General features: G+C 50.1%; 1 protein-coding gene across 2 annotated transcripts in view; it reads left to right on the top strand.

The window, feature by feature from the left end:
* DNMT3A (DNA methyltransferase 3 alpha) overlaps positions 1–17,569 on the top strand; it is a 101,412-nt gene that overhangs the window by 21,117 nt on the left and 62,726 nt on the right. For both annotated transcript variants that reach the window (XM_036262316.1, XM_036262315.1), the window contains exon 2: positions 4,717–4,972. In XM_036262316.1, the coding sequence (XP_036118209.1) occupies positions 4,910–4,972 (63 nt within the window). In that variant the 5' untranslated portion in view covers positions 4,717–4,909. The remainder of the gene's footprint in view (positions 1–4,716; positions 4,973–17,569) is intronic.

The raw sequence follows: 17,569 nt of genomic DNA, 5'->3' as shown, positions 1-17,569 counted from the left end.
TTTGTGGTCATCCTTGGTGTTCCCTTTGCTTTCCTCTGGTTGGAGTTCCTGTTTTCTGGACCTCATGTTTTCCTCTTGTTTGGTTTACTGCCCCATTTGGAGTACATCATTCAAGACAGATATCTGTTAATATCCAAATCCATTCAGTCCCTGAGTTCAGGTAGCAGAGTATGAACAGTGAGTGACACCTGTGGTTTTGTCAGGTTGAAAAGAGGTTCAGTGGGAGAGGGCACAATGCTGACAGCACTGACCGTGTCTGAGCCTTGAGCCACACTGCTTAGATCTGAGCAGCGGCCTTCCATGGCTCCGTCTGGCCTCTTTCACTTTAGTCCCTTCTCTTTTCTCCTGTGTCTTAGAGGACATCTTCCCATGCTTCCTGAGAAAGGGGGGTCTGAAAATATCTTTATTCTACTCTCCCACTTAAACAATAATTAGGCTGGGTAAAGAGTTCTAATTAGAGGATTACTTCCAGAATTTCAAGGGTATTGGGCCTTTGTCTTCTTGCTTTTAATATTAATGTTGAGCAGTCTGAAGCCATTCTGATTCCTGAACCTTTGTATGTTGCTGTTTCCTCCCTTTCTTGAAACATGTAGGATCTGCTCTGGGTCCCCGTGTCCTGGAGTGTCAGTGATAGGCCTTGGTGTGGATCTGTCCTGGTTCGTCTACTGTGCGGGGCTTCAGTGGGCCTTTTCAACCAGCCAGCTCGTGTCTTTCAGTTCCGGGAAACTCTCTCATTATTTCATTGGTAATTTTCTCCTTCTTTGTTTGTTTTATAACTCCTATTTTTCAGATGTGGAAACTTCCGGATCAATTTTCTAATTCTGTTTTTCATCCTTTCCTATCTTCTATTTTTCTTTTTCTTAATTTAAAAAAGTGTTATTTATTGATTTGAGAGAGAGAGAAAATTCGATTTGTTGTTCCACTTATTTATGCTTTCATTGGTTGCTTCTTGATTGTGCCCCGAACAGGAATTGAACCTCCAATCTTGGCATATCAGGACAACGCTCTAACCAACTGAGCCACACTGGCCAGGGCTATTTTTCTTTTTAATACACTCCTTTTGTTGACTCTTCTATTTCTACTAGCATATTTTATATTTCTAGGAGTTCTGTCATGTCCTCTGAATGTTCTTTTTTAATAGCATCACGTTCTTTTCTCATGAATGTAGTATCGTCTCTGTGCAAACGTGTGTTTTCCCCAAGTTGTGTTTGGTTTGTTTTGGTTTTGGTTTATTCTGGTCTCTCTCTTCCAAGTTAGAGGCTCCCTTAGATGTCTAGTGGTCCTTGGTTGTTCTTTCAAGGTTAAGAACAGGAGACTAAAACACTGGTTGGAAGGTAGGCGTGTGATAGTGGGGCTTGTTGACTTGCAGATCCACTAGTTGACCTAAACAAGCCAGTTGGATACCATTTGGGTTCTGATGTCAGTATCTGTATACTTAGGCCTTTCTTTTCGGACTGAAAAGAAGATAAGGGTTTGGCAGCCAGTGTCTAGGAACCCAGTGGGGGAGGAGCTGGTAGCTTACAACATCACCTATATACAACCTTCATCTCTTTGGTTTTGGTATATTACCTTTGCAAAGACCCTCTGTTTTGTGCTCTCCAGGGATAACCCTTCAGACCTCTGGGGGAGGGAGGTGGTCCTAGGTGTTTTACTTCTTTTATTCCATCCTCTTTATTTTTACACAAACATCCTCTTCATCCCTGGTCCCGGGAGGTACCTGGTGCTATCCTGTGAAGTGTCTTTTATGAACTCTGTTATAAATCAGTTTTCATGGGCCGTCTGGAATTTGGCTGCCACAAGATTGCTTTCCAGATTCCAAAATTTTGTTCAGCCCAATCTGTATCTTTACATCTTATTTTTTAAAAAATCTTTCAACTAAGTTGGGTTTAGAAGGTAGTGAAATTTGGTGTGTATATTGAAAATCCCAGTTCTTTTTCCACAGCAGTTTTGTAATCGAAACAATAATGGTGGTGACCATGTCTGTTGTGATACCAAGATATTTTCATGAAGGGATTTCTTAAAAAAATTTTTAAGTGGTTGTTATAAACATTGTTCATGGCTACAGTGGACATTAGCAGTATGAAGACGGAAATAAAAGCTGCCTTTCATGATGGTAGTGTCTTGGCAAGGATTTCTCTTTAGCAGTGTTTCTGTGGTGCAGCCTTTGGTGTGGGCGCGGAGAGCAGCAGGGTCATGCTTGGCAAAGGACTGTCATGGTGGACACGTGCCGCTGCGTTGGGACTATGGGACCAGGAGCAGATCACTCCCTTTGGCAGGGGTACTTGAGAGAAAAAGGGAAGCTTCTAAGGCCAAGCAGGAAGTACTGGGCCCCCTGGAGTTGTGCTGTGCATGGCCTGCCTGGCCACATGCTGGATGGTTTTAGATGATGCTGGGTGGTTACGCAGGACACTTACTGACAGGTCTTTTCCATTGAATAACACAGAGGAACTAAAGATTGACCCATGTTAGCTGCATTTGCTGTGAGGACAGTGTATGCAGCTCACATATCGGGGTATGTGGGTGAAGGGGAAGAGGAAAGAGCATATCCTCTCCTTTCCTTTCCAGAGTGTCTGCTGTAGGTGTCTGCTGGTGGGGTCAACACCTTTCCATATTCTGCTTTTCCCTCCTGTGTCCTTCCTCTTCTCATTGGCAGCCAGAGGTTTGCGGAAAGTGTTTTCTTACAGAAGCCCCTTGGATGTTTCTAGACCTCAGGGCAGCATTATTTGCCTCTTACTTTGCACCTGGGTCTCCTTCGATTCCATGCTGGGGCTCTTGGGGCTCTCTTTTGCCCTTGGGGCCTCCCACAGCTTGGCAGGGCTGAGATAGAAGACGTCTAGTGCAACTGTCCAATTTTATGGATGAGGAAACAGAGCCAGAGAAACCTGAGTCTGGATTAGAACACATATCTGCTGACTCCAGGCCCAGTGTTCTTTCTCACCAGACTGCCTCTCTTAGCTTCCACTTCCTTTTGAAGGTTTTGATATGAGGGTGATTGGGGATGTTCATGCTAACAAACCGAGTGGGCTTGCGGGGGACTTGCTGGCTTATAATTTATGGAGGCCTTGTGGAGTTGTGGGCTGGACCAGTTCTCTAGTGGGCTCTCAAGAGTTGTTTCTGTGGGTGGTGTAAGTTGGGGGGGGTGGAGCTTCACAGAGACCCCCTCAGAGCTTTAGAGTGAGAGATCTGGACTCGAGCTTCTGCTTTGACACTGAATATGGGCAAGTCCTAACCTTTTCAAGCTAGATTCAGCTGTAAACGAGGGACAGTAATAATACCAGTAGCTGCCCAAGGGAGGGATGCCTACCACATGCTTACACACAGTGTTTGACACATGGACCACGCTCAGTATCTCCATCTCTTCCTCCTTGTGTTGGGGCAGCAGCCATTCACTGAGCCCAGCACTGTGCTGAGCATGGACATATGTATTACACCTCAGGCTTCCTAGGGCTCACCTGTGGGGCGTGGAGCACCTGCGGCCCTTCTGTCCTGGTCCTAAGGAGGCTCCCCCCAACTCCAGCTTCCCCCTCCACACCCTGGGCAGAGCCAGGACTGGGCACTCACCTCCCATTCAGGGGCTTGTCTCTGGGGAAGGGGCTGTGCCCCTAGGAGATCCAAGCCTGTGCTTTCTCTGCTTCCCAGTTTTCCAGGGAGCCTGGCTGGAGGAAGATGGGAGGAGAAGCCCTAGAGGGAGGGGAAGCCCAGGGAAGCAGAACAGGAACTGGAAGGGGAAGGGTGTGGGTGGGCCCAGATCCGTCCTGCCCCCCACTTTTCTTCTCCTGCCAATCTCCTCCCCAGCCCTAGCTGGCGCTCTGGAGGCAGGGGCTTGGCCCACATCTCCTGGTGGGTGGGAGTGGGCGAACTGTGTCTCTAAGAAAAGGGGTTGAAGCCCAAAACACCCCAACCCCCAGTTGAGGCCTGCGGCTTTGTTATTTCACTGGCTTGAGGCCCACACCTAAGGCAGGGAGTTTGAAAATCCCCTAAAATTCAATTTTGTGGGTTTGGAGGGCCCCCCTCAATCTCACCAGTTTCTGAAGGCAAGTTAGGTGGCAGAGAGAGGGGTCTCGCATCCTCCCTCTACATGTTCCTTGCCCTGCAGCACTACACACCTAGGCCTTCAGCCTGGCTGCAGCCGCTTTCAGCCTCGGCTTTCTCTGGCCCAGGCGCTGGTCCTAGAGTAAGACTGCATTCATTGCGCTACAGCTTGTGACTGCCGCTGCTCACTCACTTCCTCCACGTGGTGTGGGAGCAGTGTGGGGGTGGCTGCTCCGACAGATTAGAAGGAAAATGTAGCTGGGCTGGGGACCTCTGGGGTTTCCCAGGGGGTGGTTGGGGTGGGAGGGGTGTGGGAAGCTTTCAAAGGAAAGAGCAGACGTGAATGAAGAGAAGGGAGGAGGCGGGAGGCAGCTGGAAGTCCCAGAAGTGGCTCCCACTGTGCCCCAGCAACGTGGACACTCGGGGAGACTGTTGCCGCCTCAGAGGCAGGAGGCGGCCTTGGAGGAAGCCAGGCAGTGCCGTGCCTCTGTTTCCCACTCTCTGGAGGGCTAGGCTGGCCTGAGCTGCTGGTGAGCCTGGAAGGAAGAGTGAGGTCGGAGGGACAGCCTGGAGGGCCAGCACAGCCCTGGGGCTGAGGGCCTAGCCCTGCGGAGGGGTGGGGGTCAGGTGGGGCCTGGGTTGGGGGTGCCCTGCTCTGATGACCCCTCTTCTCTCCCCCAACAGGTGGAGCCATTGGAAACTGAAACCCATAGGCAGCCTGAAGCAGAGTTTCACCGGACTTTTTCACTTAGCACCCGGATCTATGTCTAAGTTTTAACTCGCTCTGACAAAGACGACGATAATTCCTTCCCCAAAGCCAAGCAGCCTCCCAGCCCCCTGCAGCCCCAGCCTGCCTCCCACCGCCCGGCTGCCCGCAATGCCCTCCAGCGGCCCCGGGGACACCAGCAGCTCCTCTCTGGAGCGGGAGGAGGACCGCAAGGTGAGCAGTGGGCTCTGTTGGGGACCTTGTAGCCAGAGCCCAGGTTGGGGGAGAGCCTGTCCCCAAGACACGACAGCTCAGATGTGCTGAGCGCTGAACTGAGCCCCTCAGTCTTCACACAGGACGTAGCGAGGGCTGATAGCCCTATTTTGGCGATGAGGACACAGGCTTGGAGAGGCCAGATCCTGGTGGTAGAGTGGGAAATTGAGCCAGGTAGTCAGGCCCCAAGACCCAGGCTTCCCCTCCCACCTGCCGTGGTGTTTGAGCAGAGGTTCAAGCCCTCGGTCTGTGCAGTTTTGGGGTCTGCCTTGAGCAGTCCCCAGACCTGGATTTCTTTTGGGATTAGCCTTTTACTAGCTGTATCCTCAGGTGAGTCACTTTACCTGTTTTAGCTGCCTGTTTCCCCAGGGTGTTCACTAGCTTCTGGAAGGCCAAAGACAAGTGCAGGGGGGCTTGGTAGATGTGAAGCCATGTGAGGGCTCCCCTCCTGCACAATCAGGCACAGGGCTGTGGTATGCTGTGTGCTCAGGGTGACACCTGTCATCATGGAGATGGTGATTTTCTATCCCCCACCCCCACCCCAGGCTCTGAGCAAACGTCACTTTTGCCCATGCAGCTAGTGACTTCCTTGTTTTCAGAGCTCCATGAGGGGTGATCTCTTCGCCCTTCTGCCGAACTCCAGGATGGGCCCAAATCAGATAGAGAAGCTTACAGAAAACTGGTGGGAGTCCCTGCTGGGTCCTGACAGGCTGCCTTGGGACCTTAGCAAGCTGTGTCACCTACAGGCAAAGCCCCCACCTCAACCCCCCATCAGTGGAATAGTAAACTCCACCACCACCCTTCTGGGGAAGCTCTGCCAGCCACTGGCCTTCCTGGGGCGTCCTGGTCCCCACAGTTCCATCTGCCTGCTCCTCTTTCCCTGAGCAGGGGTGAGGGGTTGTTTGTGGTTCTTGGTGGTATCGAGGAATAGCAGGGTGTGTTCATGGGGCACAGTTTGTCTTTCTGGAATCAGGGGGGACACCTGGTACCAGGTGAGGGTCCGAGCACTCTGGGGGGTGTCAGCTCTGCCAGGGGGCAGCTCTGAGACCTGCTCCCTGCTCACCTCCTTTCCGGGCTTGCTCATTTTTAGAGTGTGTTTTTATTTTCTGGGTGGTTTCCATCTACTTGGTCCTTTAGGGATAACCCTTGTAACAAGTGGGGCAAGGACAGGTGGCCCTAGTTCACTAGATACTTAGTGGTGGGTCCAGATGGGGGCCTGGACTCCTGGATCAGAGCCCTTCCCACAGAGCCCCGCCTGTGTGGGTCCTGGTATGGACACAGACACACACACACGCACACACACACATGCACACACACACTCACACATACACACACACAGGACCAAAAAGCCCAGACACCTGCCTTCCCAGCCTGGAAACCTTCTGAGTGCCATGGCGGAGTACATACCCGACAAGCTGGAGGGGAAATGCCTGGTGTGGCCCACCGAGCAGAGCTCCTAGGGCCTACAGGTCATTTCCATCTTTTTGACTCCACAGAAAAAAACGTGTAGTTTAGGTTATCCCACAGGTCTTCTGGGCTACTGCCACCCAGGACTCAGGCAGCAGGAGACCCCAGACCCTGCTGCCATTGAGTCGGGGCCATCTGTGGCCACCTGTGCTCTTGAGTGGCAGCTGTGGCGTAAATAATAATTCCTTGTTCTTCTTGAGCCTGGCTTTGCTCTTCTGCTGGATTTGGTGACCCTGACCCTTCTCCCCTGGTCTGATGTCCTGACACAGCATTGTGTCCATGTACTTACAGGTGGGGACAGCCAGACCAAACTCCTCCTGGGACTGGACTGTGCTGCCCTGGGCAGCAGAGCCCTGGCCCCTCCCGTGGAGAGCAGCAGATGGGGCTCTCTATTATAACAGTTCTGGTTAGAGGAAAAGCACTGGGTGAAGAGTCAGTAATCCCAGGTCTCAGCTCTGAGTATGCCACTTACTGCAGATGTAACTTCAGGCCATCTGGGCTTGCGTTTGCTCAGCTGTGAAATGGGATAGTAACTCTAGTTGTGCCTGTTCTACAGGGTGGTTGTGGAAGTCAGATGAGGTTATGAGCATAGAAGTGTCCTGCAGACAGCAAAGTCTGGTCCAATTATGAGGGATTACGATTGCTATTATTATCTACCCATAGTAACTGCTCTAGCTCAAGCAGCAACAAACACATACCCAGCCCCAGATCCCGGTGCAGATAGAGTGAGCTGGTAGATGGGGGCTGGAGCATGCCTACAGCACACATGCCGGCTCACCTGCCACACCTCCCTGGCTGGCTCCCAAAGCTCCAGGGAGTCACCCTGGGAGGGTGGAGAGAGACACTGACAGCAGCCTGTGAAAGCCAGGCCTGGGGCAGGGGTGCCTTGTTGCTGCAGAAAGGGAAGATGGGCTTGGAGCCCAAGGAGCCTGGCAGAGTTGCCAGGGGTACCTGGCACAAAGCAACTGCTTGGAAGCCAGAGAGAAGGGGTGTGGCCACCCACTGGCCCCCTCACCGCCTGGCCCTGTGTGCCCTTCCAGCCGTCCTCCAGGCCACACCTCCATGCACCTTTCACTCCAGTACTTCCTGGAGCTGCCAGGCCTTTGTTTATGCTATTTCCTCTGCCCTTTCCCTAATTTTTTCTCTTCTTCTCTGATCAAAGCCCTTGCTTCAGTTTGCTTTGAATTAGTTTGTTGTAAACCAGTGGTTCTCAGATGTGATTCCTATCCATTCACCCACAGATGGACACTTAGGTTGTTTCTTGGCTATTGTACATAATGCTGTAATGAACTAGGGGTGCATGAGGGTATAATGCTAAGTGAAATAAGTCAGAGAGGGAAAGACAAAACTGTATGATTTTACTCATATGTGGAATCTTAAAAGAAAAAGAAAACTGAGCAAACAAAACAAAACTAAAACAAACTCGGAGAACAGATCAGTGGTTACCAGAGGGTAAAAAGGTTGAGGAGCAGGCAAAAGGGGGTAGGGGTTATATGGTGATGCGTAGTAATTAGACTTTTGGGGACCATCACTTTGTAATGTGTACAGATATTGAAATATAATGTTGTATACTTGAAACTTATATAATAATTTTAAAAATGTGATTCCTAAACCAGCAGCACCAGCAGTACCTGGAAAGATTAGAAATACAAAAGCTTGGATCAGAGGCTCTGGGAAAAGGGCTGAGCAATCTATGTTGTAACCAGCCCTCTAGGGAATTTGAGAAGTACTGGTGTGGATAATAGCCAGCCCCACTGCCACCCGTGGAGGGCAGGGCCCCAGGGCCTAACTAGCACAGAGTAGGTATTCAGGAAATATTTTGTGGATAGGACAGAGAAGAAAATGAGAGTGGTTGAGACCCCTTCACAGGAGAGCAGTCCCACAGCCCAGGATTAGGCAAGTGGGGTGCAGAGCTTTGGGTGATGGGCTGAGGTGGTCATGCCATGGCCAGACATGCACAGAGAGGTCCGTGTATGTGATATCCCCTGGCACCTGCTCAGTATCCCTTCTCCCTGGAGCCCCCCCTAACCATATGGGGGGCTTCTTAGGGAAGCTGGGAGGAGGCAAGCTTTGGGGGTCTGACCTCCTATACTCTGGCCACGGTGGGTCAGTTGAGTAAAAATGGGCCACAGCAGAGGGGAGGGGAGCTGGCCTAATGGGCAAGGGTGGGAGGTGAGCCGCAGGGAGGCTAGGAGTCTCAGTCCTGGCTTAGAGGGGATTATGGAGGTAGGGTGCCAGGCCCTGTGTGGAGAGGAAAGAGAGGGGCAGAGGGAACAGGAAAGGGGACCAGCAGCATTCCAAGCCTTGGGGCTGGAAGGACCTCCTCAGATACCCAAGTATGAGTCGGTGACTGGCCAGGAGTCCAAGCTTCTGGCTGGGCCCTGATATTGCTGCTTCACCATTTCTTTTGGTCAAGATGCATTCAGTGCTGATCATCTGCCAGGTGCTCTTTTAAGTTCTGTACTTGATTTCCTTGTTTCATTCTTATAATTGCTCTATAAAGTAGGTTCTATTATTTTTATCACTTAATATTATTAAAAACTAAACTGATACTCAGAGAGGTTAGGTCACTTGCCTAAGGTCACGCAGCTAGTAAGTGGTGGTGCTGGGATTGAGTCCCAGGCAGCCTGTGCTGTTGGCTTCTGTGTTCTTTAGGCTCCCTTCTATGTGAAGGAGGATGGAGTGAATGGTGCTTCCCAGCTGTGATGCTTCATAGTACCACCCATGTTTCTTCGGCTGCAGGTTCAAGTATGTTTAGACTGAAAGTCAGAGTGGTCAGAGAATGCTTTTCTCTATGTAACAGTGCTCTTGCCCTGGGGTGGATGTCAGGGGCATTTCATCTCTAGCAGGAATTCACATACACAGGCTAGCATGCATGGTTGTGGGCTTGTGTGTATGTGTGCGTGTGCACACACATACACACACCAGATACATACTCTTCGATGAATACACTGTTGTGCACACATTGCTTCCCTTCCTCCTACCCTCTCTCTCTTTCTTTCTTCAGACTTAGGTACCTTTCCAGGTACCCTGCACATAGTAGGGATTCACAAGTCTGTTGTACAAACTGAATTAACATTCCTGGAGGACCTAGTAAAGGGAAGAAGATAGGAAGATACTAGCCTGTCAGGTGATCGAAATTGCAGCAGGGGGAGCACAGCAAGTGTGTGGGTGTGCACAGACATGCATGCATGTTCTTGTGGGCCAGTGCTGTGGCCAGGGATTATGCCTCGTCACGTAAGTCCAACCCAGAGACCTGGCGAGTCCTGGTTTCTCTTGGGCACTAACCACTTTCTGTGCTCTAGTACAAAAACTCAGGGGCATCTTTGGGTGGGGTTCCCCCAGCTCCACTCTCAGTTGTTCTTGCTGACCCATAGGTCTGTTGCCCGTCTCTGGGCAGCTCTGCCTTTATTGTACTCAGATGCCTACGCACCTCACTTAGGCAGGCTTTTTGCTTTACAATAGTCACTGTAGGGGCTGTTTAAATAACACCCCCCTTAGTACATTTAAACAGTTACTAAAAAGGCAGCTTTACCTTTACCTCCACAGGAACATAGCAAATAATAATGGCACATCCATTTTTAGCTCAGGGGAGGCAATCAGATGCTTGGGCATGTAGAGCAGACGTGTGATGTCAACAGTGCCCACCCCTAAGCTGACCAGGACCTACACTTTAAGCTGCAGGTTCTCTAAAATTCTGTTAGATATTATTACATGTCAAGTTTAGCTAACCTTGCAATCAATACAGTCTTGAGTGAGGGTCAGTTGGACTCTGGAGACAGACCTGTGTTTTGGCCTGCTGTGTGACTCAACTCTGTGACCAATGAGTCGGGAAATGGAGGTTACAAGAGGTGATGTGCGAGTGCTTAACACAGGGGCCTAGCACGTATTAAGTTAGTCTTATCATTTATTTTGGATGCCTATCTACCTACCTGTGTGTGTGCACATTTGCAGTATAGATCTACAGCCCCAAGGATTGCCAGGGCATAGGAGAAGAATGCAGAAAATGCAGATGGGGGTATGAATGATATGGACTTAAAGTCTGCAGACAACCCAACATGTGGAAGGAAGGTTATTTCTTTCTGGACCTGCAGGCATAGGCAGGCCTGAGGTCCCTTCACCCATTGAACAAAAGCAAAACTGAGGTAAGTGGCAGGAGACTTAACTCCTGATGGCCAGAGCTGTGGCTACCTTCAGAGGCCCAGGTGAGGGGCTACAGCTGGGACCAAGGTCCCTCGGGTACCTCTGCCCTAAGTGGTCTGGCAGGAGATGGAGCCCTTCCCTGCCAAGAAGTGGGCCCCATGGGGCCAGGGCAGGGGTGGGGTGGGGGGGATGAGCTCAGCTCTGCAGAGGGAAAGAGGGCAGGCAGTGAAGTGAGCTGCAGTGGGTGTCCTAAGACAATTGAGAAATGGGGGGATGCCTTTTTGGCACCTAGACTGGGCACATGCCTGGTCATGCCCGGCAGCTGCCTCTGCAGAGAGCCACAAGGCGATTAGGGATATTGCTTATAATCATCCCACTTAACACTTGCACAGTGAGGAAAGGCATATAAAGGAATTTCCTTTGCCCAGCAATCAACTCCCTTGATCCTCGCCGTAACTCAGGAGGTGACTACTGTCATTATCCCATTTTACAGATGAGGTTAAGAAGCTTGGCAAAGGTCACATGGCTGTGAAGTAGTTTTATCTGGATTCTTTTTTTTTTTTTTTCTTTTTTTGATATTTAGAGAGAGAGGAAGGGAGAGGGAGAGATAAAAACATCAATGAGAGAGAACATGGTGGCCACCTCCTACATGTCCCCCACTGGGGACCTGGCCCACAATCTGGGCATGTGCTGGGAATCGAACTGGCGACCTCTTGGTGCATGGGTCGATGCTCACCCACTGAGCCACACCAGCCGGGCTTATCTGGATTTTTTATCTCCATAAAGTAAGGGTGCTTTGTGGGGTGGAGAGGAGGTGGTAAGCTGTACAGAGCCTGAGTGGGCTGCTGAAGGAGTAAATGTGAGTGAGTGTGCTGGGGGGTCCACAGAGGTGGCTGCTGGCAGTGAGAGGCATGCTCTACTCTGACCCTCAGCCAGTGTCAGGTACTTATTTGTTTACATACTGTCTTTCCTTCCAAATTGAGTTCCCTGTTTGCTATCTTTATATGTAGTACCCAGTAGGTGCATAATAAATGTTTTGTTTTTTATTTGTAAGTCCTCACCTGAGGATATATTTTTCCATTTATCTTCAGATAGAGTGGGAGGGAGAGAGAGAGAAACATCGATGTGAGAGAGACACATCAACTGGTTGCCTCCCTCACGACCCTGACCAGGGCCAGGGACCGAACCGCAACCAAGGAACGTGCCCTTGAGCAGAATTGAACCCAGCCAGACCAGCCAGAGCTAAATGTTTTATTTATAAAGATATCTTTTTCTTTTTTTAATATATTTTTTTATTGACTTTAAAGAGAGAGAGGAAGGGAAAGGGAGAGAGAGATAGAAACATCCATGAGAGAACATCGATTGGCTGCCTCCTGCACACCCCCCACTGGGAATTGGGCCCACAACCTGGGCACATGCCCTGTCCCTGAATCGAACTGGCGACCTCTTGGTGCATGGTTTGATGCTCAGCTACTGAGCCACACCTGTCGGGCCAATAAATGTTTGTTTTTTTAATCTTCACCTGAGGATATCTTTCTATTTATCTTCAGATAGAGTACGAGGGAGAGAGAGGGAGAGAAAGGAAGAGAGAGAGAAACATCAACATGAGAGGGACACAACGACTGGTTGCCTCCTGCACAACCCAGACCAGGGCTCGGGATGAACCACAACCAAGGTAACTGCCCTTGACCGGAAGAGAACCCGTGGCTCATTGGTCTGCTGGTCGACACTCTACTGCTAAGCCAAACCAACCAGGGCCCAATAAATGTTTTTGAGCACACCCATGGTCCTGGCCTCACGTGCTCCGGGACCACAGAGGTGAGCACTGTGGGGCTGCAGTCTGCTGGGTATGTGCTTAGTAGATTCTCATTCTAGAAGGTAGTGAGGACCCAGCATGGCACACAAGGTGTGGTGGAGGGCCTGGGAAAACCCATAGGCATAACAATTTTCAGCCATTTAGTGTTTATGGAATACCTGCTGTATGCAGGGACTGGGGACCTGTGGGGACTTTGAGGTGCCAAAGGGACATGGCTGCTGTTCTTCAGGATCCTGGCATTTTGGGAGGGATGGGAGACTTTCATCAGTTATTATTATGAGGTCTACTAGGCAGCCAATGAATATTTGTTGAATATTGTTGAATAATTGAAATAAAGGGCTGATGAGCTTTGGAGGTGACTGAGATCAGAAACAGCAAGGGCTTTGGAGGACTGTGTGGAAATGTGGTTCCAGTACCACTGTGTGCAATGTGGCCATTCACACCGTCAGCCTCTGTCCTTCCCTGCCCGTCCTCCAGCAGCACACCCTGCCACTCACCTGTCTGCAGGCCTACCTAGGCAGGTAGTGCATGCAAGCTGTGTGTGTGTGAGTGAGTGTGCACAGTGTGCTGTGCAGATCCTGTGGCTGTCGCTCTGCAGACCTGATACTCGGGCGACCCAGAACGGGGCTTTGCCGGCCGGAGAAGCCAATTCGTTTCACTGAATTTCACAATCACAGACGAGCCCTGGGAGGCCAGCCAGCCAGCTGGCAAAGGCTGTACGTGCTTCTTGTCCCAGGGGGCCCGGGCAAGTGGCTGGCTAGATCCGGCAAGTTTATCCCCTCTCCTCAAACACCAACTTGAGACATCTGCTCAGCGAATGCTGGGTCAGTAGCATCCGGTGTATATTCTGAAGGGAGCACGTATGTCTGGCTCACTGTCTCTGGGGGAGGGCCTCATGGGATACATCTCTCTTGAAGAGATGGGTACTGTGTCTAGGTGTGAGTCCCTTGGGACAGCTGTGTGTGGCTGTGTGCATGTGCATGCCAGTATGTGCCTTTGGTTTGCCTGCATGCTTATAGTTTCAGTGTGTGCACATTCATGCACACATGTCAGTAGCACACTGCATAGTAGGGTACAGTGGCATATTGCAGTGGAAAGACCTTTGGGCTGGGAATCAAAAGGTTTAAATTTTTATTTTAAAGGCCTTGCTTCCTGGCTCTCTGATCTCTGCTGGTTAGATAACCTCTCTGAGCTTCAGATTTCCCGCCTAATGGAAAAAAATAATACCAGCTCTGCTTTCTGTAAAGTGTAAGAATAAAAATGAAATAGCGTGTGTGAGAATGCTTTGTTAATTACCATGTACTGTACAAATGCAAGAGATTATTATCGTCATAGCCCAGCTATTCAGAATGAGAAGTTGTATGTGGCTTAAAATAATCCATCCAGTGAACTGAGTTAAAATGTAGGTCAAAGCATAGCCTCAGAAGTTGAGAGGGGCTGATGGTAGCTACCTAATCTAACAGGCCACCAAATGTGAAGATGCTTTGAAAGCTGTAAAGAGTTACATAAATGGAAAGTGACATGATTACATTTAAGCCTAGAAAGTACATTTTAGTTATCCTGTTTCTTGATTTGGGGTCATACTGATCAGAGTGGCACTGGAGCCTTATGCATGGTTGTACCTGTGCAGGTCTGTGGACTTGTTTGTGTGCCTGTGTGTGTGTGTGTGGATTCACTTATTGAGCACCTACTATGTGACAGTCACACATCAAGTATTTATGAGTGCCTTCCCTGTGTCAGGTGTATCAGTCTAGGCACTGGGGGTGCCAAGGTGAATAAGACACAGTTCCTTATTTCAAGGAGCTGGTGGCCTGGCCAGGACAGTAGCCAGCAGTTACAGTGCTGGGTAGTGGGTGCTACAGGAGGAGGACCTATAAACTCATTGTAGGTGGGGGATAGGAGGAAGAGGTCCAGGGGAAGGGAATCCGGGAAGTAAGCTGGAAAATTCAGGGTTTGCTGGTCTACCTGAGGGAAAGGTCGTTGGTATAGAAGGAAGGGTCTATGCTACGGCACCGGGGAGGGAAGCAGCCCACTTTTGCACCTGGCGTAGTCTGTTTGGACACAGGTGGGAGGAAGGCAGTGGAGAGAGGAGACCAAGGCTGCCAGCCAGATCCTCAGGGACCTTCCTTCACTCGAGCTAAGGAGCTTGGCCTGATCCTACAGGCTCCTGGGAGCCCCTCAGCAAGGGCTTAAGCTTTGCAGAGTGACATAATCAGCTTTGCATTCTGGAAAGATCATGGAGCCCCGGTGTTCCTGAGTATCTCACTACAACAGCAACAGCCAGATGTGGGGTGTCTGTAGCAGTGAGTGATGGTTGCACATGCAAGGCAGTGAGCAGGGATTTGCCTGGGGAGAGGAAGGAGGACATGGGAGGAGGCAGTGATGCACTTTTTGTGAATATTCTGACCAGGATGTGTTGTGGGAGCGGAGGAGGTTAGCAGTTCTTGAGTAAGTGTCATACGTCGACTTTCTATACATTACCTTATTTACTATAATGTCACTGTGAGGTAGATATTATTATGCCCAGTTTGCAGGTGAGAAAAGCAAGACCCAGGAAGGTTAAATATTATTGAAGTTATTTGTGAGTACAGAGCGAATAGTCCAGCCCGCCTCTGCCTTCCCAAAGCCCACCTAAGTAGAACTTCAGCCCTCTCCTGTCACTTCCCAGTGGAAGGATTGACTAATTAGTTCCCTTACTTGACAGATGAGGAAACCAACCTGGGCTCAGCTCTGTTCTTGCTAAATGTGTTACTGGTTTCCAGCTGCTCCAAGTCCCTGTAAATCACATTCTTCCCTTTCAGACTATTAGTGACGCTTCCTAATTCAGTGCTACTTGCAGATTTGATAAGCATATTTTAAATTCCTTTGCTCAAGCCATCAGCAAAGATATTGAATGAAATGGGTCCCATGACAGATGTGAGAATGAACCCCTTGCTATGCCTCGCCTCCTTGAGAGACGCGGCCCCAAGCCACCTGCTCACCCTTCTCAGTGTATTATCCCCCTAACTGGTTGTGTGAACACAGTCGGGCCTGGAGCAGAAGATATCGCCTTCCTCTTTGCCCTGTGACTTGTGACTACATCGAGGAAGAATGATATGTTGGCAGTGTTTCAGGGCCTGATGGAAAGAACATGGAGTCACTCAGACCTGGGTGCGAGTCCTAACCCAGGTTCTTGTGAACATTTGATTTCCTCAAGCACAGCTTGGGAGTGCCCGAGGCCTGAATGCTGGACCAGGCATAAAGCACCTTGCCCCACAGTGGCCCAAGGTATAGGCCCAGTACATGGCAGCCTGCCCTGGTGATCTCCACACTCTCAACAAGTCAGGACCTGGGCAGGCGGTGTGGCATCAGGGCATTCCACCCCTTCCTCCTGGGGTGTGTTGCACTGAATTGAATTCAACAGGGAAAAATTGTGCTGAGAACATGAGGCGTAAGGTGAGGAATAACAGTAAGGCTGCAGATGGCATGGGGGTTGCCTATCAGGGGCCCTCAAATTCTTCCTCCACATGCCAATGAAAGCTGGGGCTTGCTGGTCCTGAAATGTCAGCTGTCTGTTTTTGGGACATTTCTGTGTGGTAATCATGGTTCCTTTTTGCTGATCAGAGGCTTTGAATGGATTTCACATCTCTGATTACTTCAGAGTAAAGGTGGGAAAATCAAATGAACCCTCTAAGAAGTACAGTTTGTTAAAGAAGCGGTTCAGAGCCAGGATTGCTGGGCAGGAGGAGTCTTTCTAGACCCCATGGCTGCCCAGGCTGATCCACTTTGGCATCCCCTCTTGTCTGCTGCCCTGTGTTTTCCAGTCCAATGGACCTGGACACTAGGAATGGCCAGAGGCTGCATGGGTTCTGGCCTAGGGCTCTCCAGGCAAGTGCAGGGGTTGGGTGGACCTTCGGCTGCCTGGGAATATGTAAGCCCTCTCATCTAGGGAGCATGAGGAACACCCGCTTAGTGCTAGGCCTGTTCTAGCAGTAAACAAAATAGACAAGAGACAAACCATTTGTTTATCTGTCCTCTTAAAATTCTGTGAAGCAGGCAGAATAGACACCCATTTTATGGATGAGGAAACAGGCTCAGAGAGGATTGTCCTATAACCAGCAAATGGATTCATGTGTTCTTTGATTTGCTGTAGGCCCTGTAACTTCCATAACTTCACATTGACTCTGATTGTTTTGTACGTGCTGAGGTATCTGGTCAGAAGGATCCAGACTGCACACATTCAGCAGTGGTGGAGTCAGACCAAAAGCGGTGGAGTCAGACCAAAGCAGACCACCTCAGCTTGAAATTCACTATAGTTTTGTAGATCCAACTGAAAACTTCACAAACACTAAGCTGCATTGGTAATATTTCCTCTCTTTGAGATCCAAGCGATCTTTTCTTAAGTGGGGGTGTCTGTGGAGTCTAATGAGACAGCTCAGAACCAGCAGGACTGGTCTACCTTGGGGCATGTGCCCTTGGGCTCCCCTCAGCCCAGGTCCCCCAGAGCTCTCAGAGACCCTCAGAGCTTACCACTTGGCCCAGGGCCCTCTCCTCTCACCCACAGACAGGCACCAGGCTCCCTGGCTTCTCTTTTAGACCTTTCTTGGATGGATTCCTTAAATTGTCTCTTCAGCCGCTCTCTAGCCCCTCATTTCTCACTGCACAGCTTATGGACAATGTTCTGTGTAAAGTCGACCATCACCACCCTGAGCCATACTGCTTTGTCCTTGACTTCTCTGCATCTTATGACTTTGGCCTCTTGGGCTAGCAGCTCTCTCCTTCCTTGCATCCATAATACCCTGGTGTCCTCTTCCTGTTCCTCTGAACACTCCCCATCTCCTTTGTGCACTCTGCCCTCCCCACAACTTGACTGTAGCCTCCACTTGGTGCTAAGGTCTGGTGCCTCTGTTCATATTCCACTTGCATCTCTTTGAAGGACTTCCGGAACCTCAGCTGTGATGCCCCAAGATCTTCCTCCTGGGATGGTCTGTCCCCCAGATGTGCCTCAAATTCATGGATGGTCCAGTGTCTACAACTGGTCACAGCAGGTTTCTGCCTGCAGGTCCCACCAAAACCTGGAAATTAATAGCATATCAGAAGCTATTTTGAAACCACAGAAAATGAAAGTTGAATGGAACGTTGATGGCCCTCTT

This window comes from Molossus molossus, unplaced genomic scaffold, assembly GCF_014108415.1.
Source record: "Molossus molossus isolate mMolMol1 unplaced genomic scaffold, mMolMol1.p scaffold_m16_p_15, whole genome shotgun sequence".
Taxonomy (NCBI): domain Eukaryota; kingdom Metazoa; phylum Chordata; class Mammalia; order Chiroptera; family Molossidae; genus Molossus; species Molossus molossus.
This window is presented reverse-complemented; position numbering and strand designations above follow the sequence as displayed.